The 22847-nt window shown below is 39.4% G+C and overlaps 3 protein-coding genes and 1 long non-coding RNA gene across 10 annotated transcripts in view; 2 read left to right on the top strand and 2 right to left on the bottom strand.

Annotated features, from left to right (window-relative positions):
- LOC118816691 (zinc finger protein 239-like) overlaps window positions 1–10547 on the top strand; it is a 79755-nt gene extending 69208 nt beyond the window's left edge. Inside the window, exons 2-3 of one of the 5 annotated variants that reach the window (XM_036583220.1) lie at window positions 7599–7613; window positions 8492–10544. In XM_036583220.1, the coding sequence (XP_036439113.1) occupies window positions 8541–9407 (867 nt within the window). In that variant the 5' untranslated portion in view covers window positions 7599–7613; window positions 8492–8540 and the 3' untranslated portion in view covers window positions 9408–10544. Of the gene's footprint in view, window positions 1–7404; window positions 7633–8490 lie in introns of those variants that run through there. The other 4 variants (XM_036583219.1, XM_036583222.1, XM_036583221.1 and 1 more) reach the window with 4 other exon arrangements.
- Window positions 1350–4169, bottom strand: LOC118816686 (zinc finger protein 345-like). Of its 2 annotated transcripts, none has more exons than XM_036583213.1 (3): window positions 3960–4169; window positions 3561–3609; window positions 1350–3046 (listed from the first exon to the last, which is right to left on the bottom strand). In XM_036583213.1, the coding sequence occupies exon 3, from the start codon at window positions 2926–2928 to the stop codon at window positions 1879–1881; it is 1050 nt and encodes a 349-aa protein (XP_036439106.1). In that variant the 5' UTR covers window positions 2929–3046; window positions 3561–3609; window positions 3960–4169; the 3' UTR covers window positions 1350–1878. The 2 variants fall into 2 exon arrangements, with proteins under 2 accessions (XP_036439106.1, XP_036439105.1); XM_036583212.1 differs by having other exon boundaries at window positions 3980–4169.
- A 4173-nt stretch (window positions 10548–14720) lies between the features above and the next one.
- Window positions 14721–18132, bottom strand: LOC118816693. The gene is made up of 7 exons (XR_005007894.1): window positions 17840–18132; window positions 17278–17308; window positions 17078–17164; window positions 16894–16992; window positions 16716–16799; window positions 15052–15144; window positions 14721–14926 (listed from the first exon to the last, which is right to left on the bottom strand). It is a non-coding gene; the product is annotated as an uncharacterized LOC118816693 (long non-coding RNA).
- Window positions 18133–18726: 594 nt separating this feature from the next.
- dctn1a (dynactin 1a) overlaps window positions 18727–22847 on the top strand; it is a 38556-nt gene continuing 34435 nt past the window's right edge. For both annotated transcript variants that reach the window (XM_036583211.1, XM_036583210.1), the window contains exon 1: window positions 18727–18839. The gene's annotated coding sequence lies outside the window, so the exon portion shown is untranslated. The remainder of the gene's footprint in view (window positions 18840–22847) is intronic.

Below are 22847 nucleotides of genomic sequence, written 5' to 3'. Positions count from 1 at the left end.
GCCCCACCCATCCACACTGGAGTTACAAAGAATGTTTCAGCCTGGACTAAAACACAAAACAAGGCAACCAGAACAGAACAGAGCTCATGTACACATATCTCTCTTAAAGACATTAACAAATACAACCTATTTAACCTTTAGAATTAAAGAGAGAGTAGAAAACTGTCATGTAAATAATGAAATAAGTTTTGGTACCTGAGTCACTCTATGGAAACATCCATTTTTGTGTCCCTAGCGTTTACAGATATATTACACTGAAAAGCATGTTAGGGTTGCAATTATTTATATTTTAAAATAAAACAGTTATTTTACCAATTACACTTTCTTGAGCCATAAATTTAGCAATATTAGCTTTTAAATCAATTATATAGAATTCCAAGCACCACAGAACAGCTAATCCTCACAGTCATGTGTAAAGGATGAGGCCATATTTTGAGGTAAAAAATGTTTTGTCTGCAAAATATGATGTACAAAGAAAACAAATGGAAAATATATATTATATATAATGAAAGCTGTGGTCCCCAGGAGTCGTGTCACTGGTATTACTGTGTAACAAAAGAATCTTTTATTTTGAAATAAAAATAACACTGATGACATCATCTGACTTCCTTTTATCTATTTTCTGAGGATCTATGTAGAACAGCACATGGTTAGTCCATTGTGTCTTTTCAGTTATCAGAGATTTTCTCATTTAGCTCAAGATTTCATATCAAGCTTTTAGCTGAAGTCACAGGTGTGACCAACTTTATTCTTAGGTAATTGTGAAAAAACAGAATACAAATACATATTTTAGTGGATATTCCATGACTGACAACATGTGGTTTGATACTCTGTAGCAGCCATTTTGTAAAATACATTTTTCAATAAAAATGTCACTGGTGTTACTTTTACTGGTGTTACCTTTCTTATGTGTAACATCAGTGACGACCAGTAACACCACTGACTCGTATGGATGAATAAAGCGGATGTTTTTGTAGAATGACCCAACTGTCTATTTATGTATCTAAGAGTGAAGAATAAGGGCCCTTCAAATAATCACATAATATTCTTACAACAATCCCAAAATGAGAAATATTAGTGATTAACATCAACTCGATTTAAGACGATTTCTCTAGCCAAGTTTCCCCGCAGTGTAAATGGGTAAGCCACTTGGGAGTCCAGAACCTAATTCAAAAATGTGCATCCAGGGGTTTTCATACCTGTATTTTCCCTAGAGCCCCAGAATCACTAAATTCATCCCCAAACCAAAAGAATAAGTAAAAAAAATAAATAAATAAAATACATGCATTAAATAAATATGCGTAGTAAAAAATTGTCAAACACCAGGTAGAAAAGCAAACATAACGTGATAAAATTCAAACAGATTTTATTAACATGACATCTTTTGTATAGTTTTTGCTGAGCTTGTGAATAAAAAGTCTTGTTTACGTTGGGTGGCTCAGTAACAATATGTTGAAACCAAGCCCAGCTTGGTTTCCCAAAAGCATCTAAACACAAAGATGTTTCTTAAATGATAAAAAGATGTTTTTGGGAAACTGGGCCCCTGTTGTGGACACTGTATTTTTGCTTGACCTGCTCTCCCTGTGAGCAGTTTATATGCTTCTAAACAGTGCTGTATTACAGCTGCTAAGAGGGTGATTATAATAATACCATATTTTACCCACCCAGCCAACATCATTTTAATATTTTACATCAAGTAATACTCTTACAAATCAATCAACAACTTGGAATATAAGAATATTTCAGTCCCTGACACTGAATTGTCATTGTCAGATGTATCCAAAACAGAACATGGTTGGCAGGGTTTTAAAATCTTTCAAATTATTGATGGTCCACACGAAAACAATGCCATTAACCTCTACTGCTGTTTGACTCTGTCTATGCCTCTTCAGTTTTTTTACCTGTGTGAACACGCTGGTGTTTTTTGAGGGAACCACTGTGTGAAAAGCTCTTCCCACACTCAGAGCACTGATACGGTTTCTCTCCTGTGTGAACGCGCTCGTGTTTTTGGAGACTGCTCTGCAGAGTGAAACTCGTTCCACAGTCTGAACAGTAATAAGGTTTTTCCCCTGTGTGAATGCGCTGGTGCCCTTGGAGAACACTTTTCTGATTAAAACTCCTCCCACACTCTGAACAGTAATACGGCTTCTCTCCTGTGTGAATGCGCTGGTGTGTTTGGAGATAAGTCTGTGCAGTGAAGCTCTTTCCACACTCTGAACATTGGTAGGGTCTCTCTCCTGTGTGAATGCGCTGGTGCACTTGGAAACTACTCTGTGCAGTAAAACATTTCCCACACACTAAGCACTGATACGGCTTCTGTCCCGTGTGGATGCGCTGGTGCACTTGGAGATGACACTTCTGATTAAAATTTCTTCCGCACTCTGAACAGTTATATGGTTTCACTCCCGTGTGGATGCGCTGGTGTGTTTGGAGATTACTTTGTACAGTAAAGCATTTCCCACACTCTAAGCACTGATACGGCTTCTCTCCTGTGTGAACGTGCTGGTGTCTTTTGAGATGACTCGGCACAGTAAAACTTTTGCCACACACCAAACACTGATACGGTTTCTCTCCTGTATGAATGTGTTGGTGTCTTTGAAGATGACTCTGTATAGTAAAGCATTTCCCACATTCTAAGCATTGAAACGGCTTCTCTCCTGTATGGATGTGCAAGTGTCTTTGGAGATGACTCTGTAGAGTAAAAAACTTCCCGCACTCTAAACACTGATACGGTTTCTCCCCCGTGTGAATGCGCTGGTGTCTTTGGAGATTACTCTGCGCAGTAAAACTCCTCCCACACTCTAAGCAGTGATACGGCTTCTCTCCTGTGTGAACGCGCTGGTGTCTTTGGAGATGACTTCTGTCGATAAAACTCTTTCCACACTCCGAGCAGTGGTGATTCCTCTCTTTGCTGGAATTTTTCTGCATTTTTCCTGTGAGATGTTAGTCTGGAGAGGATCAGATGGCGTTTGCTGAGCACCAGAGCTTCTTCTCGATACTATTTTCACATTAAATCTCTCCCAATTTTAGAAGTACTTCTCTATCCCTAAAAAAAAGGAAAGAAAAAGAGCTTTTAAATGTTAAATTCAACAAAAGTTTCACAAACGCAGGTTGGTCGGAAAAGTGGAAAACATCTGTATCAGATGCTGACAATTTTGCAAATGATGACTTCTAATATATAAGATGTACTAGAAAAGCTTATGCTGAAGCAGCCAAACCTGCCGGTACCGTATTAGTTAGTATATAGTTATTACATGATATGGTTAGATATAGGCTGCCTGATAACTTTTGGCTTAAAATGTACTTTTATCCATTTATTTTAGTCTAACCAACGTGGAGGGGCACATGCAGGGTGTTATAAAGTAAAACAGTCCACAAAGAAAACTTACTTTTTCAGATTCATCACTATTTTACCATTATTAACATGTTATGATGTTAGGGTATACTAACACATCACCAGAACTGTAGTCCAGCTCTTGTCTCCATGGACATTAAGGTGACTTTTATTATGGCGGACATTTAATGGAATAAATCTGAACTTTTTACTATTTACTATTTACCAGAGGTCCAGGGGGTATCCAGGTGAGTTGGGATCCAGGCCGCAGGTACCTGTAAAAGAGAAAACAGAATGTTAAATAAGGCTAGCTTATCAGTACAGTTTATATGTTGAACGTACACGTGTACGTATGTATGTATGAATTATGTATATATAATTATGTATGTATGTACAATTAATCAAAAATAATTAATGAAGCACTTCAAAATAAACCCAAAGCTCTTGTAGCTGTGCAGTAACAGCTGCAGTGTTAGGCGGCTCAACACTGGCATCCCAAACTCACTCAACAGGACCAGATCATCACTATAAACACAGCTCAGTCTGTAATATGTACACAGTCATTTAAACCCAGTTCAGCCTCGACTTGGTAACAGACTTTAAAATAACATCACTGAGCTCAGACCTGCCTGGTAGCTGACACACCTTATACAGCTCAGTTTAAACAGCCCTGCAGTTACGTTCGCTCCAGCGGCTCAGCTCTCCTCTCCGACAGTCACACTATCCTCCTTTTAGAGCTCAGCTTGAGAAAAAAGAGAAAACTGTAAAATACAACTTCTACAGTGAGACACCAACGAGACCAACCGACACTTCAACAACATATCATGGACTATGCGTCTCCATAATGGCTGCGTAGAGCCGCTGCGTTCAAATTAAAAGTCCCCACCTAAGCTCTTCAACCCTGCCGGCTACAACACGAAAAAACGTAAATTGGTCAGCAACTACGTTTTGTAAGATCTTTGTGATGATTTGAATGGGCTGTGTTCTGTGTTACTTTATATGAGGACTAATTCTGCTCATAGAAGCTGCCCAAGAACCCAAATAATACAGTATGCAGTGAACAGCGCTAGTATTGTGGTTCAGTTAGCTAATTAGCTTCGTGATATTAATCTGTGAAAATTCTGATAATGTGCAACAAATTTTAAGGTTAAACTATCATAATATACAGATCAAATCTTTTGGTTAGTGCTAGCTGAGTTCAACTAAGGTCCTAGATCAACCACTTGAGTAGCTTATTCAAAAAAATTACAAATTATTTCAACCAAAAAACTAGGGTTAATTACATAAAATGTAAGGATTTAAATACACTATTAAAAAACAGTTATCCCCAGAGAATGTGTTAAAATGCACTCTTCATCTGTGTAAACATCCCATTTAAAGAAACAACCTGAGGCACATAATAGAATTTAGACATTTTATCACGATCTGTAAAGATGTACTAATACTGCTCATTAGTTCTATAGGGAGATAGACTCTATATAAATGAGTCTTTCTTCTCATCTAAACACTAAACATTGCATCTTACTATTTGAAAGTAATAATTGTGACAGTCTCAGTCTGCCACTGGCAGGGGCCCCATCACCCATCCTGGGGTCAGACCCAATGCCACGACTAGATGACAGCAGAGAGGCACCTCTAGGTAATTAGACACAACCAGTCACACCTGTGTTTGGCTCTACTTAAGAGTGGCTCTTTGTTCTGTGCTCGGACATGAGTTTGCATGCCATGTCCGTGCACCGCTGGGTGAAGCTGGTATTTGGGTAGTTGCTCTCAAGTCTCTCAGAGTTTGATCCTGATCCTTTTAAGTCTTGCTCCCGAGTCACTTGTGACAACAGTGTATTTAAAGTATTTAAAGAAAAAAAGAGCCTTTCTCGAGCCTTTGGTTAGCCCCACTTTCAGGCTAGTTTTTGAGTGGGCTGCACATGTGCCAGTTACCTTCTAGGCCCCATAAGGCAAACACAAGGCCCACAAATTATATTAGTTTTCGAACAATATAAGCCTATTTGCCAATGCGCTGCACTACAATCCCCAGCACACACTGCAAAGTAATGTGCTAAAAAATACTTGGCTAGCTAAAAAATGACCAAAAAAAAGGTAGACAGTGAACACAGGACACTGCGTTTCAAGACAGGTGGGAGCTTGAATACTTTTCTACTTCCAATAATGATAAACCTGTCTGCCCTGTTTGTGGAGATAATGTGGCCGTAATGAAAGGACACAACATTAGGTGCCATTATGAGACAAAACACCGTGACAAATATGCATGAAGAAGGGCCTTGAAGCATAGCAGGCTATGTTTACAAGGGCCAAATCTCAAAGTGATAATGTAGTAAAAGTGTCATCGTGCCAGAAGTCAGGCCAACATAGCATGCCCAGAAAAAATGCAAGCATCCGTGAGACGGACTCCAACTTCTAGGTGTTTAAATAAATAAATACATATGTGTTACCAATACTGGAAGTTATAGCAGTCATTCTTGCACGCATCATGGATTATTGCAGACCATTCATATATGTGTGCTGTCATTTTAATGTGGATAATATTTTCCTTGAATGCATTTTTAACATTCTTTCATGTAATACATTGTTTTGGTTTGTCTTTTGTTTCTAATCTTTTTCTGTATTAACTTCTTCCTTTTAAATGTCACTATTTTTCCACAACGACTGCCATTACAGTGTAGTATAGAAGCAAGCAAATGGTCCCACATGGAGTCCTGTGTAACGTTAAACACTAAAAGCCACCACATACCAGTGCTGCCCTGTTGTAAGCTTTTATTTAGCATTATTCATGTGAAGTATGTAAGATCCAGAGATTTATGGCTTTGAGTGGTCGAATATCGAACATGACTATAAAACATATGTACAAATGTTAGTTATAATAACAATAATGTGATAAAAAAAATACAAATAGGTACCATTTACAATATTTATGTGGGTTAATTGTACTTCTTACTTCATAAATCAATGTCACTTTTAGAATGAACTGATGTAGCTTTGTCTGTACAGTGTAGTGCAGTTAATTAGTTTTGAGCACTGTGTCTTTAAAGGTGAACTGTAAAATGCTTACATAAAATCGTTGACAGAGTTATGGACATCTCTGAAAAATGCTGCATTTAAGGTCATAAAATGGAGTGAATATAAGGCTTAAGCAATGGGTCACAGATGCGCATGTACCCATTATTATGAAAGGAAGTTTTACCTGAATTACCTGAACCAAAGAGTTTCTGCTGCTGTGGTCTTTCTGCTTCCCTGAAAGTGATGTAACTAGGTGCTCTAGGAAAACTGCTCATCAGTTGTTTTGCCTTCTGAGGAGAGACTTTTTGGGTTAGCAAGTGATTTTGTCTTTGCAACGATAAATGGACAATAATTTAACATACACTGAAAAAAATAGCGACCGCTGGGATAATTGACTTTTTTTACGTTAAAATGATGAGCCATTTTTACAGCGTATATATTATTGACTACATACGTTATTAGATCACCTCTATCACAAAGACCTGAAAGTTGCAAGAGTCTTGCTGTTTGTGTGGGTAATTTGGGTGGATGTCCACTGGATTTGGGCTCATTCCGTTCTCTTCAATTTTTGTTAAGAAATTGGATGAATTTGCTGTTATGTATAGAAACACACACAAAGAAACTGTAATCAGTATGTTATTGTGGCCTGTATACACACACAAATTCTAAATATCCTATTCTTTAACGTGTATTACTGATTCAGAAATTAGCATGAAATAGAAAGAAAAAGGGACAGAATTTGTGTGTGTGTGTGTGTGTGTGTGTGTGTGTGTGTACATGATGCTGTGGCTGCATTTAGGTGTTGAAGATAAATGCAAGTTGTCACATCTAGTTAGGAAATGGTGCATGCACGTACTAAGAAATAATATATATATATATATATATATATATATATATATATATATATATATATACATATATAGTATAAGTGTGTGTGTGTATAATATATATATATATATATATATATATATATTTATTTATTTATTTTTTTTCCGTGTTGTAGCCGGCAGGGATGAAGAGCTTAGGTGGGGACTTTTAATTTGAACGCAGCGGCTCTACGCAGCCATTATGGAGACGCATAGTCTATGATATGTTGTTGAAGTGTCGGTTGGTCTCGTTGGTGTCTCACTGTAGAAGTTGTATTTGACAGTTTTCTCTTTTTTCTCAAGCTGAGCTCTAAAAGGAGGATAGTGTGACTGTCGGAGAGGAGAGCTGAGCCGCTGGAGCGAACGTAACTGCAGGGCTGTTTAAACTGAGCTGTATAAGGTGTGTCAGCTACCAGGCAGGTCTGAGCTCAGTGATGTTCTTTTAAAGTCTGTTACCAAGTCGAGGCTGAACTGGGTTTAAATGACTGTGTACATATTACAGACTGAGCTGTGTTTATAGTGATGATCTGGTCCTGTTGAGTGAGTTTGGGACGCCAGTGTTGAGCCGCCTAACACTGCAGCTGTTACTGCACAGCTACAAGAGCTTTGGGTTTATTTTGAAGTGCTTCATTAATTATTTTTGATTAATTGTTTGTATATAGTGCAGGTACACTTGTGCCTGTAGTGGTAAATCGCTACTGTTTTCTTTCCCCTTTACATTAAAGGGTAATTCCACCAATTTTCAAAATTTAAACACCACTCTTTGAGATGTAGAAAGAGTCATTCAGGGTGGTTTGATGTGAAATGGTTCATTGTAGATGAATGTCTGCAACATAAATATAGCCATCACGCCTTTGGTATGATCTAGAACAGAGACTGTGAGCCAGGCCCTCTTGTCCAACATCAGTGTCTGACCTCACAAATGCTCTTCTGGATGAATGGGCAAAATTTCCCACAGACACACTCCAACATCTTGTAGGAAGCATGACAGAAGAGTGGAAGCTGTTAAAGGTGCAGAAGGGGGACCAACTCCATATTAATGCCTATAGATTTAGAATGGGATTTCATAAAGCTCCTGTAGGTGTAATGTGTAGGTGTCCCAACACTTTTGTCCATATTGTGTACTTTCAATGATTAGAAGTCATCTTTTATAAAACTGCCTGCATCTGATACAGACTTTTCCCCACTTGACTACTTTAATCCCTGACCAACTTGTGTTTGTCGAAGTTTTGTTCCATTAATATTAAATGTTCCTTCTTTTTTTCTGTTTTTTTTCAGGAGATGCTAGAGAAACACTTCTAAAATTGAGGGAGATTTTATGTGAGCCTATGGTATCCAGAAGCAGCCCTCCTACTCAGCAAGCGCCATCTGACTCTCTCCACACCAACACATACAGAAAAATGCCGAAAAATTCCAGCAAAAAAAGAACTCACCACTGCTCAGAGTGTGGAAAGAGTTTTACTGACAGATGTCATCTCCAAAGACACCAGCGCATTCACACAGGAGAGAAACCGTATCACTGCTCAGAGTGTGGAAAATGTTTTACTCTACAGAGTAATCTCAGAGTGCACCAGCGCATTCACACGGGAGTGAAACCGTATCACTGTTCAGAGTGTGGAATAAATTTTAATCAAAAGAGTCATCTGCAGGTTCACCAGCGCATCCACTCGGGAGAGAAACCGTATCACTGTACAGTTTGTGGAATGAATTTCAATCGAAGGGGTCATCTCCAGGTGCACCAGCGCATTCACACAGCAGAGAAGCCGTACCGGTGCTTAGAGTGTGGGAAATGCTTTACTGCGCAGAGTAGTTTCCAGGCACACCAGCGCATCCACACAGGAGAGAGACCTCATCAGTGTCCAGAGTGTGGAAAGAGTTTTACTGTGAAAAGTGATCTCAGAAGACACCAGCGTGTTCACACGGGAGAGAAGCCCTATCAGTGCTCAGAGTGTGGAAAGAGTTTCAACACAAATGGTGACCTCAAAAGACACCAGCGTATTCACACAGGAGAGAAACCCTACCAGTGCTCAGAGTGTGGAAAGAGCTTCAATCAAAAGACAGTTCTCCAAGGACACCAGCGCATTCACACAGGGTTAAAGCCTTATTACTGTTCAGAGTGTGGAATGGGTTTCATTCAGCTGAGTAGCCTCCAGAAACACCAGCACATTCACGTAGGAAAGAAACCGCATCAGTGATCAGAATGTGGGAAGAGTGTGTTTTTCCACACAGTGGTTTGTTCAAAAAAGACACCAGTGTTTTCATACAAGAAGGAAAGCTGGACAAGGATAGAAGGAGTCAAACATCTAGACCGTACTTCAACCTCCTAAACCCCACAGTAGCAGATCAGCCAGCAAGGTGGAAAATACTCACCAAGTGTGGGCCATCAATAATTTTAAGTAGGGATGCATCAATACTGGTATTGGGCCAATATCGTGCTCACTCACTCAAACGTTCACTGGTAGCAACTTTCCGATACCTGCTGATATCGTCTGACGGAAGCCGAGTATGCAGTGCTGCGCTAATGAACAAACGTGGTGAAGGGGGCTCTGTTCACGCAGATAGGTCTTACTGACTCAGACTTGGTGCGTGGTACGTTGTTGTAAATGAAAAGGCTTTATTTGAAAATGTCTGCATTTCATTTAAAATGAGCTGGATTTTAATAACTAAACTGTTGAAGTACATTGCAGTCATCCACAGTAACCGCTACTTATTTCTAAGTAGGCTATTCAGTATGGTATCGGCTCGGTATGGGCAAGTACTAAAAATATGTACTCCTCTTCAGTCTGAAAAAAATGGTATTGATGCATCCCTAATTTTAAGCATGATAAAACCCTCCCAAACATGTTTTGGATTGGATAAATCTGACAGTGACAATTTGGTGTCATGAACAATGACTGTTTTGGTGTTATTATTGAAGTACTCTTATACTGTAAGTTGATTTTATTTGTAATAGTATTATTAGCTGTAAAATATTAACATGTTGGCTGGATGGGTGAAGTACAGTATTATTTGAATCACTCCCTTAGCAGCTGTAATACAGCACCATTTTGAAGCATATAAACTACTCACAGTGAGAGCTGATCAAGCAAAAGTACAGCCTCCACATGACTGGCACCCAGTTTCCAAAAAGCAAGTTACGATCCTCATAACTGGTATAATGTTTAGTGTGAAGCTCACTCTAAGTCTTTATGCTAAGATGCTTTTGGGAAACCAGTCTGGGCTTAGTTGTACCAAACTGGGCTGCATTCTCCAATATCTCTAATATCCCAAATAAGAAGACATTAAGATGAAGTTTCTTCTTAAGAGCAGTCAGTGAATTAGGCCCAGTGGGGCCTAATTTTTCTTTTATAAATTTGTTCTTGAGAAAGGTCCTAAAGTCTGTCAGATTCATGATGTGTTCTTAAACCACAGAATTCTTTGCACCTTTAGATTCTGATTCTTAATGAAAATTACATGCGTGGGTTTTAAGAATAGTGAATGAGGTCCTATGTAAATGAGCATTTTTTTAATTTACAAGTTGTAAATTACTTGTACTACAAATGTGATGTAAATAAAATCTATTTAACTTTTACCATGCTCATGTTTGCTGTTCTACTTTGTGTTTGGCAGTCTCTTCTTTTACTAATCATTTTTATTTGCACAGTGCTGCATAAAGGTTGGTGAACCCTACCATTTTGTGAATTTCTGCCTGTTAAAAGTTTCCTGAAGACCACCTGGATGAGTCAGAAGACTACTGTAATAATGTAGAGTTGACATAGAAGGCAAAATGGATTATTATGGCTGAAATGCATAAGAACCTCATGTTAACTTTGAAACACGGTGGTGGCAGTATCACAATATAGGGCTGTTTTTGATGCTATTGGACCAGAACAGCTTGCCATCATTCGATGGAGCTATGAATTCTGGATCGTATCAAGAAATTCTACAAAAGAGAATGTTAAGGCACCCATCCGTGAACTGAACCTCAGCACAACATGTGTTCTGCAGAAAAACAACAACCCTAAAAACACCAGTTAGTCTACAAAGAAAGGTTAAAGCGGAGGAAATGAATATCTTAGTCAAAGCCCGGACTTCATCCAAATGTTGGGTGGTGGTCATGCAAGGAAGCCCACCAACATAACACAGCTGAAGTAGTTCTGTTTGGAGAAAAAGGGCCAAAATATCTCCAAGTCAATATGCAGGGCTGATCAACAGTTAATGGAACTGTTTGGTCAAAGTCATTGCTGATCAAGGAGGTCACACCAGTTGCTGAAAGCAGAGGTTCACATATTTTTGCAAACAATGGCATCTGATGTTAATCAATGGGACCCCTGGATGCATATTTTTCAACCCGGTTTTGTGCTCCCAAGTGGCAGAACCATCTACATTGCAGGTAGAGGTATATGACACAGAATGCTAAGCATGTATCTGAGTACACTTTAGAAAAAAGTACATGCATTAGTACATGCAATACTGATCCACCATTGCAAGAGCACAAGAAGGATTCTTTATTTTTGAAGGACTGCAAATATACATGATTGCATTTGTAAATTTACTGATTATATATTGAGACTATATATTTTGATATACTAATTCTGCTCACAGTTTGTATTACAAACATACTTTAAGCACAGTGTAAATGTATTTTTAGAGTTCAATTTGGCAGCACAGAAGAGCGGTTAAAATGACATATAAACCTGACTTAAATATATACCAAGTGTACCTTATTAAAAAAAAAAACCATTAATTAAAACATTAATTCTGCGGTCAGTGAACCATCTTCACAGTGGGGATGGAGTATTCTTCTGCATGACTGTCATTATGTGCACACCAAACTTTTTGTTGTCAAAAACCTCTATTTTGGTCTTATTTGACCACAGAACATGGTCCCACTGAAAGTTCCAGTAACGTTTGGTGAACTATAGGAGCTTGAGTTTGTTCTGGCAACCCCCTTAAACAACTTGTGGTTATATATGTAGTGTATAAGACCTAACTAATACCTGCAATTCCCCATTTGTGATCTTTCAAGATTCTTTGTCCACTCAAAACATCCTCCACACTGTGTAGTATTACATCCTCTTTCCTGCAGATTCTTAATATCTCCAGGTGTTTTAAACTTCTTAATTATTGCTCTGATAGTGGAAATGGGCACTTTCAACTGTTTAGTTGTTTTCTTGTAGCCATTTCCTGATTTGTGCAGCTCAACATCCTTTTGTTGCACATCAATGCTTTATGGACGATGGATGGCTGAGGGAATTTGGCCTGTGTTTCATCTCATATATATTCCCCAGTGAAACAGGAAATCATGGCTGAGCATTTAAGTGTCTCTAATTTCTCAGGTGAACATATAATATGAATGGGAATGTAATATACTTCAGTAAGATTTCACTCTTAAAAATTCATAGGGGTGACAATAATTGTGGCACATATAGGTTTAAGGAAAACATTTATTTCAGATCAAACTGGGAACTTTGGTCTAGCATGTCTTACGTATCGTCTCTCTCGTACTTGAAAGTAGGGGGCCAGTGCCCTGTTTTGTTTGCTGCTGTTTTCTCCTGGTTTGGTTCAGGGAGACGGTAGTGATTGTATTTTCCTTTTATCGTAGGTAAGTTAGCTTGATTTTGTTTCTGGTTGGTTTTGGGCAGTAGCTCTTATCTGAAGCTATTTTTTTTCTCCTCTTATTATATCTTACTATATTGCAGCTTAACCGTAGTCGGCTAACAACTTTTCCTCTTTCCTGCTGTATCTTACTATGTTGCATTTAAAGAAAGGCAGTTCAAGTCTGACTAACAAAAAGAAATGATGTTATTTCACCATCTTAATTGGGTTCATGGTATTTTGGTCTGGGGATTGGGTTGGCATTGGCCTTTTTTATGTACAACTTCTTTTTAAACTCTAAGTCTTATGAAGTCACAACACTATGGAGGGAAATGCCTGTGTGTTAATAAATTTAGTTATTTACAGAGGTCTATTTTACCATGCGTTGATCTCAGGATTCCTTCCTTACATTCAGACAGCTGTCCTTGTTCCAGGGCCATAAGAACTTTACTTATCTTTACTTACCTATCCGCCTTCAGGCAGCCTATAATACTAGCGATGCACTCTGATGTCATGGCCAAGGAAGTCAGCAAGGTCATCCATTTCATTGTCCTTTAAGTTGGACATAGTGGTCATGTGCTGTCTCAGTTTAGTGGAGGATAAAGTTCTAAGTGGTTTGCCCCACAGCTTCGAGGAATCTGACGAATAACATCTGATCTTCTGGAGTGACTGAGAGCTTGTGGTCTCCCAGACATTTCCTGATTCTCATCAGGCATATCATTCCAGTGAGTCTTGACAAATAACTCCATCAATGCCAGCATATGTGAAGACAACGGGGACCTTTCGTCCACATTTGCCTTTCACAAAGCTTCTTCTTAAAGTCAAATAAAGCTTGCTGGTATACTGGATGAGTCATCAAGGTATCTCCTAATGTGACCATATTAAGGGACATCTTGGATACTTCTGCTCTGTGAATCAGGAAGTCACTCACACATTTGTATTTTTCTTGAGGTGGTGGCCCAACTTCAATGCCAAAGATGGTGTTTTGTATGCGTTTCTTTCCTCATTCAGTCCAGCCACATTCTTAACTGCTTCTATACCATGAGGGAAGTTAAAGGGTACACAGAAATCTGAGACCATCTCCAACTTGCCATTTTTCTTTCCTTGGAGAACCAGTCACCCTATGTGACTCGTCTTCTGTCAGGCCTATGCTTATTGTAGAGGTGTTCCCCTCATTTCAGTATGCTTTTCTCTTTGCTGACAACATTTGTTACCTCATTTTCATGCATATCAAGCAAGGGTTTCCAAAATTGTGCATTTGCATTGTCTGGAACTGGCTGAGCATATGCACAAAGGGCCTGGACTCTAGCTTTTCCTGGCTTTTCACTATGTGCCTCCGTAGTGATCTCCTTTTGAGGTAAACCTCACAGTTAACATAGTGCTTGTAATTTTACAGTTACACTGGACTGTTAACAGAGTATCACCGTTCTTTTTCTTTCTTTAAACACCTGATTATTATGGACTCTGTTTCCTCTATTTCTCTATAAACTGAACTGTATTCTTTGCTCTTTAGACCCCTTTGGAAATGTAATTGCTCTTTCCACCTCTGGTTTATCTTTGTGTTTTGATTCCTATTGGTGTGCCATTTTGCTGAAAGGCTTTCCCACAGTAGAGGTTTTTGTTGTACGGCCTGCTGCATTTTCTTTTTTCCTTAGTTCTGATCTGACAGTCATGACGCTTATCAGATGAAGAGCATTCTCCGATGTCATTTGCAGCCAGAGAACTAGAAGGTGTCATATGGATTCTCTTACATGGTTGGAAATCTTCTTCCTCATAGTCAGCTGAAGCTGTTTTCTGTATCTTTTTCTTCTTTCCCTTGTGCTGCTGACATCTCCCCTTAATTCTACCCTCATCTGATTGGCTACAGATAATTATTAAGGTAGATGAACCGAGTAGCTGGCAACTCAGTATATAGTGTACTTAATATTACACAGAAATTTACAAATATTACACTGATGAAAATATAAAATTTAAACTAAAAATGGTGTTTGTGAAGGAAGGCATAGATGTTAAATGCCGACAGCCAATGGACACGTTTCTCCAGACAGTCCCACAGAGCGAGGGCCAGGGATCCAGAGTCCATATAAACATGTTCCTTCTCACGAAAGATGTCCTTCAACGGGAGCATTGCCTCATCCTGAGAGAGACAACAAGTGTTATGTTATTATGTTATGTTAATTCCCATAGTGTCCATTAAAACAGTCAGAAAATAATTCTACTCATGTTTACTTGTGCTATTAATGCTGTTGATGTGCTACTTACCTGGAGCAGGAACAAGTACTGTTCAGCCCTGGGTCTGACAGGACTGAAAGACAAAAATCATCTCCATCAGGTACCCAAGGAACCCCCTGGTGTCTAGAACAGGGAACGAAAATATGAGTAGGTAATTTGTAGTCATTTTGGGTTCATAAGTGTATAATAAAAGAGTCAGAAAAAAGAGTCTTTATCCAGGATCAAGTGCTACATTTCACATTCTACTGAACATGACTATCTCTACAACCCCTTCCCCAAAAAAAGTTAGGAAAAAGCTGTGCAAAATGTAAATAAAAACAAAATTCGATGATGTGCAAATCATTTAAACTCTATATTTAATTGAAAATAGTACAAAGACAACAAATCAAATTTTGAAACTGAGAAATTGTATTGTTTTTTGAAAAATACATGCCCATTTTGAATTTGAAACTACATCTTCCAATAAAATTAGGAAGGGGACATGTTTACCACTGTGTTTCATCACCTCTTCTTTTAACAACACTCTATAAGTGTTTGGGAACTGAGGAGACCAATTCCTGTAGTTTGGAAAGGGAAATGTTTTCCCGTTCTTGCTTAACATAGAATTTTAGCTGCTCAACAGTTCGGGGTCTCCTCTGTTGTATTTTTCATTTTATAATGTGCCAAATGTTATCAGTGGTGACACGTCTGGACTGCAGGCAGGCCAGTTTAGCACCCAAACTCTTTTAATATGGAGCAATGCTGCTGTAATACATGCAGAATGTGGTTTGACATTGTCTTGCTGAAATAAGCAAGTCCTTTACTGAAAAAGGTGTCGTCTAGATGGCAGCATATGTTGCCAAAGCATTTATATATTGTTCAGCATTAATGGCGCCTTCACAGATGTGCCAGTCACCCATGCCATGCGCACTAATCCTGTTTACGTATGCTTTCTTATTTGTGTTTAAGTTGTTTTCATAGTTGTTTTACAGAAGTGTTTCTGAGCCCATGCAGTGTTTTCCACTAGAGAATCATGTCTGTTTTTAATGCAGTGCTGCCTGAGGGCCCATAGATCACGGCCAGCATATACTGGTTTTCAGCCTTGTCTCTTGCATACAGAGATTTCTCCAGATTCTCTGAATCTTGTAATGATATGTACCGTAGATGATGAAAAGCAAAAGTTTGCTGCTATTTTATGTTGAGAAACGTTATTCTTGAATCGTTGCACTATTTGATTGTGCAGCCTTTCACAGAGTGGTGAACCCCTCCTCATCTTTACTTCTGAAAGACTCAGCCTCTCTGAGATGCTCTTTTATACCCAATCATGTTACTGACCTGTTACCAATTAACCACCAGGTGTTATTTTTAGCATTACACAACTTTACCAGCCTTTTGTTGCCCCTGTCCCAACTTTTTTTGGAATGTGTTGCTGGCATCAAAATCAAAATGGCCATATATTATTAACAAAAACGGTAACATTTCTCAGTTTCAACATTTGATATGTTGTCTTTGAAGCATGTTCAATGATGTATAGGGTTTAAATGATTTGCACATCTTTGCATTTTGTTTTTACTTACATTTCTCACAGCGTCCCAACTTTTTTGGAAATAGGGTTGTATATAGAGAGCCAGTCATTACAGCTCTGAGATGCTTCATCACATCTAATACAGGAAACAAAGTCACACTCGATTCTAAGAAAGAGTGGAGTCTCTTACTGGACAGATCAGAGGCCTCGCTCCCTGCAGCACTCCCATCAGCACCAACTCATAGACAACGTCCATGAAGATGAAGTGCTGGATCTAAGAGGATAAGAAACGTTAGTGTCACAGCCTGACTCACTGTAGTAAAACAGTGTCCATGTTGTGGACTAAGGCCAAGAGAGCATGAACTCACCCCAATCTGCGCCAGCTCAGAGCAAATAGCTTCACGATGTGAAACATCCACAGCAAAGACTACCAGGTGACCATATGCCTCATGGAACACCTCAAGATCCTGCAGAAGGAAGAAGTACATTTGTTGTTTATTCATGAGATCATTAAGATTACACAGCTCAGATTAGACAAACATGCTGTGTTACCCTAGCATTTTGGTCAGCCAGTCCACCAAGGAGGGCCCTGCCTGCTATGACGGCATATTTCGCGTGATGGCTGTTGCTCAGAACAATCTACAGAATGAAACCAAGAAAATGGTTGTCAGAAAAGAACAACTGGACAGGCACTGGTGTGTAAATACAGGGTTACTGAGAACTGAGAATGGAGTTTCATCTGTTAGACTTACAGTGAAAGCCTGGCGCAATGCAAAGTAGTTACTGTGGGAACAAAACAAATTCATGCGTGAGGACATCTGGGATATCTTTGGGATATAAAGAATATCTTTAGAAATAAACATAACCAGCAGAGCCATTCCGGTTCTGGCGGCGCAGCGCTGGGAACAACAAAACGGTGCTTTTTTTTGCTCTTTTTGTTTTACTATCTGTTGTGTAACCCGACCAAAACTCAAAAATCACGACTGCTACAACCAGCACCTTATTCCACTACCTTATATCCAGAAATGAGTGCTGTGTCGGTGCTGCACTGTCCTGTCTGTTTACTGTGTATGGCATTTAGAATTAAACCTGGAATAAGAACATTTTATATGAATCACTACACAATCTATAGATGAACACTAGATGGCAGCATTTCAAACAAAATAACACAACCTTCCAGCAGCGCTTCGGTCATTTCAGCGGCATCAGTGCCCTGTAACGTGTGAATGAACGACTAAACAACACGAATCAAAATCAAAATGGGCAAATATTTTTCAGAAACAACAAAATCTCTCAGTTTCAACATTTAATTACCTCAGGAGCACTCTGGGTGGAGGAAGGTGGGTGTACTTGAGGCTCGGGAGAGGAGAGGGTGTCAGTGGTGGAGACTGGAGAGGTGATGCCAAATCTCCAGTGGCCTGTAATGTCAAATATACAGTACTACTTACTGAAAAATAAAACTGCTGACAAGGTAGCTAGAATTGATGAGAGTCTGTATATGTTTAGCTCAGCATCACTCTGGCTAGAGCTCTCTGGCTCAGGCTGAGGCCCATGCAGTGACCCTGGTGGAGAGGGTGCCGATGAATGGCTCTGGAGAGATGCATCCTCTCCAGCTGCCTATAATACCAAACATGCAGAACATATTACTGATAAGTAAAACTTTGAAAATGCATTTGAATTGATAAGAGTAATCTGTATAGCCTTACCTGGGGAGAACTTGGGTGAGAGCACTCTGGCTCAAGCTGAGGCTCAGGCAGTGATACTGGTGGAGAGGGTGCTGACAGATGGCTCTGGAGAGACCAGCTGCCTATAATGCCACAGAGGCAGAACGTATTACTGATAAGTAAAACTCTGGCACTGTGATGTCTCAACGACTGAACTGAATGAACGACTAAACACCACAAATTACATTTTAACTTTCTATATAAGCGTGCGTAGAGAAATAAATATACCACTTCGGTCTATATGACATTAAACACTCTTTACGACTTATAAAAAATATTTAATTGTAGTAAGCAATACTATACTTTGCATACAAAGTACGTTCACTGGTAAACGCATTTTACAAAATATTAACCATCGTGTTTGAGAAATATATTATTTGCCATGAAAATGAATAAAACTAATTAAATTAACTGCCAACTCGGTTTTTTCCACTCTCTAAAGTCCGAAACCGTGTCATTCTGCGCAGTTTGGCGCAGCGTTGATCCGGATGATGCTGCGTTGCTGTCCTGCCTTGCTGCCGTTAGCTGTCTTCTACTGAAAGCGGGACGAAAACTTCACACAGAAAGCAAATTAACAACATCATTTACAGGTAAGAGTGTGATTAAACATCGCGTTATCCTCGGCAGGCGGCAAAAACAACGTCCATTGGGAATAAATCCTGAAATCCAAGCATAGCCGGCTCGTTTGACGCCACCTCCCCAGCAGTAGCTAACGTTAGCATAGCCGCTTAGCACAGCCGCTGTTAACATGAAGAATAAACGTTATAAACTAATATAACCAACTTCAGTCGTGACTAAATGTTCATATAACCTTAGTCTTCAAACCTCACTGATTTAAGCTGCTGTCAATGTTAGAAACGCAGTCAGGGTTCATTAAAGCCAGCTGTGTTTAGCGGGTTGTGTTAGCATTAGCCTCCCTTGGAATCGCGCTTGTAAACAGAATTGATAAATAACGGGATTTATTAACGTTAATCTGTATAGAAACGACAGCAATTTAAGGCATTTTTAACTCATTAAACACGCTATTCATCAAGCTGGTGGCTCCAGTAGCACAACCCGAGCCTCTCCTTTGTAGTTTCTCTCTCAGTTTGAGGTCTAAACTGAATGGAGTGACTAAACGTGTCAATAATAACCTGCAGGACAGATCAGCTTCATTCATTAACGTTATTTCCGAAAGATTAAAGGGGATAAAACAAGAACACCTTCCTTAATGTTGGCTAATAAGGTGTGATGTTTGTCTTTTTACTTTACTGTTGTTCTGTTTGGTTGTTTAACTGAAGTAAACCAGGTTGCAGCAGACATGTCTAACGTTATACATACATCCTCTAAACCGCTTATCCTTCTGGGTTATCCGGTGGGGTGCTGGAGCCTATCCCAGCTGTCATTGGGCGGAAGGCAGGATACACCCTGGACAGGTCGCCGGTCCATCGCAGGGCAGACAGACATACACATTCACACACACACTAACACCTAGGGGCAGTTTACCATTTCCAGTTGGCCTGACTGCATGTCTTTGGACTGTGGGAGGAAACCGGAGTACCCGGAGGAAACCCACGCAGACAACATGCACACTCCACACAGAAATGACCCCGGGTTGCCCGGCCGGGAATTGAACCCAGGCCATTCTTGCTGTGAGACGATAGCGCTACCCACTGCGCCACACCTGTCTAACATTATATTTGTGTTTATGGAAACAGGACCACCGTGCTTTAGTCAGCCAGTGTTACAGCTCTTTAATGGCCCTATATGACTTATTAGGGGGCCGATTATTCAAACTTTCTGCATTATTCAGTGGTTGACATGTAAACAGAGTCATTCAGAGTGGTGTGATGTGAAATGGTTCATTGCAGAGACTCAGACTGCTTCACAGTGGTGGTAAAAGTGTTTTTGGGCACTGTTTTGGTTCTCATGACACAACAGCAACAAATTTACAACCTGTTTTTGCTCTGTAGTTTCCATACATTGAATGTATGGAGTAAAGCGTGAAAGGTACATTTTGAGACTTTGAAAATATTTACTCCCCACAACAAACTCTTTTATTTAAAGAACGCATGGAGGATATTCAAACCTTTGCGTACGACTCTACATGCTGCCAGCTGGGCGCACTCGCATATGCTTTCTACTGACGCTGTTAGAGCTGCAGTCCAGCCCAATACAATGTAAACAGTACTGACTCACATAGAGGGATGTAACCAGTCATAAATATGATTGCCTCTGTGGTGAGATGAGACGTCCTCCTCCCTCTTTGCCAAGCAGTTGTTTAAGAGGAGAGCGGCTATTTTGTTATTGCAGTTTATAAATCAGCAGTATAGCAGTGTCATAGCAAAACAAAGCAGCATGTCTATGGGCAGGAGGAGTTCATGTACACCCAGAGTAAGTACATTTTCCTAGTTTAATTAGGTAAAATTCAGTTCAGATCCCTTTTTTGTTATTATACAAGTGCAAAGACTTATTCTATAACATTAACGATGCAGAATGCTATTGTTATCGTATTGATGGATAATTTCTAAAAGTACAGTTTTCACTACTGGACAGATGTTTAGATTTGCTGATATTTCAAAATGAAGTTTGATTTATAGGCCTACACAAATAATTATCTTTTATTTTATATTTCTCCGTAATGCGAATGTGGGTGGGTGTTGTCAATTTCTACATAGTAAATGCATATATGCCTGCATCGGCATATACGTACATCAAAAATATCAGCATCAGCCCAGAAGTCCCATCATTATACACCTATAAAATATAAAATAGATACATATTGATGGTATCGTTGGCATGTTCTGCAATCAGGTTGACTTTTGACACTGAATTGAAAGAGTAAACAAAGTTTTGTCTGTTTTAGTGAAGCAAGCAGTGATTTTCTTATAGATTTGGCTGCCTTTCGCTTTGAAAAATACAGTTCTGTAGAAAAAGTAAATGCTCACTCACCTTCAGTAGTACAGCGGGCCATCAGGTTCCCTCAGCATGCAGAAATTACAGCTTTGTTGTACCTGGATGAAGAGTTGTTTTGGCTGCAACTCAAATGTTTCAGCACACGACACTCAGTTCACATCCCTTTAGAAACTGACTAGGCTATTAGATCTACTGCTGTAGAACCTCTGTGATACATAAAGGAAGCAATAATAAATGTGTTATATGAGAAAACAGTAAAAATCTGAAAAAATCTACAAGCTATTCTATAAATCTTTGTATTATAATGCGTTTTTTTCTTTTCTGAGGTGTATTTTAGTGATGGTAAATTTTGAGCAGCAGGTTTTCTGGTTTTGTTGATGTGAGCAGAGAACAGTGTGTTTTAATTACACCCATTCTGGTCATGCAGAGATGGCATGTGATGTTCAGTAGGCTGTGTCTGTGCCTCAGGGACGGAGCGTGTGCTGCTGTGGTGGAGCGATATTGGGAAAGAAGTTGGTCCTATCTCGCTCACATCAACACCCAAACTGTTGTAAAGTTTTAAAATACTTCTCATCAGTTTTCTCATCCGTATGACTGAACAGCCTTAGCCTGAAGGTCCTCCTTTTTTTTCTTGAGCTGTTTTTCAGTCTCATTTCAGTTCCAAGTGCTTTTCATTCCTGTTCGCCAAAATAGTTACAAGGTGATCTACAAAAGTAGCGTCATGTTCTGCTACTATTGTAATAGTAATAATTATGCATGTAACGACAGTTAATTTACAGGAATAGTCAGATGTGCACAGTTCCCTGTCCTTTACCCTAAATGTGTAGATCGAAACATATTTGGTCTCTGAAGTTTGCTTTTTCAGGTTTTTGCACAGGAGCCAACGTAATAGAAAGATTACTTAAACTTTCGCCAAACATGTTTTGGCTTATTGGCTGCTTGTGACATAAGACAGGAAACTGGGTGCCTTTCGATTTCACTGATGTGGGAATTGTGTGCCGATATCTGACATTTTTCATGTACAGATTTGCAGATTTGGATGCATAAACATTGATAAAATATAGAAACTGGGACTACATCTGCCCATAGTAGTTTTGCAGAGAGATACAAAATGTAGATGTTTCAGTGCAGTAACCCAGCGTCATCTGAACATTCTGCTTTTCTGAAATACACAAACAAATATCAGTGTGAAATATCAGTCTACGTTTGTACAGTGCTGGTACGTTTGTACATTGCCGTTTATGTTTTAAAACAATTATCTGCTGATACTAATATGATTCCGATATCATTGTGCAGCCCTAAAATAAACCCAACAGGACAGTTTTTAGCGTGCGATAACAAGGGTTCACTCAGTTGGTTTTAATACACTGTAGGTTGTATCAAAACTGCGGTATGTAACATTATAATCACAATATTAAATTTTATATCATGCAGCCGTACAAAATAGCCTTCAGTTTGGATGGTGCGTTAATGTTATTGTCCCAGTGACCCACACAGGCTTTTTAGCTTTGTATGATAGTTTTCTTTTTTCTCATTTAACCCTCATCAGCAGTGCTGTTCTGAGACTGCTGTGTGTTGGAAGTTAATTGCCGTCAGAACCAGCTGACAGAGAAGTGGCGTCAAGGCCAAACTGTTCTTTTAGGGTTTTTCCTCCTTTATTCTGTCCAAACGCTGACGTAGCCGAAAGCTCTGAGCATTTTCTA

Source organism: Colossoma macropomum, unplaced genomic scaffold (assembly GCF_904425465.1).
Source record: "Colossoma macropomum unplaced genomic scaffold, Colossoma_macropomum, whole genome shotgun sequence".
Taxonomy (NCBI): Eukaryota; Metazoa; Chordata; class Actinopteri; order Characiformes; family Serrasalmidae; genus Colossoma; species Colossoma macropomum.
The sequence above is the reverse complement of the archived record's forward strand: the minus strand, read 5'-3'. Positions and strand labels throughout refer to the sequence as shown.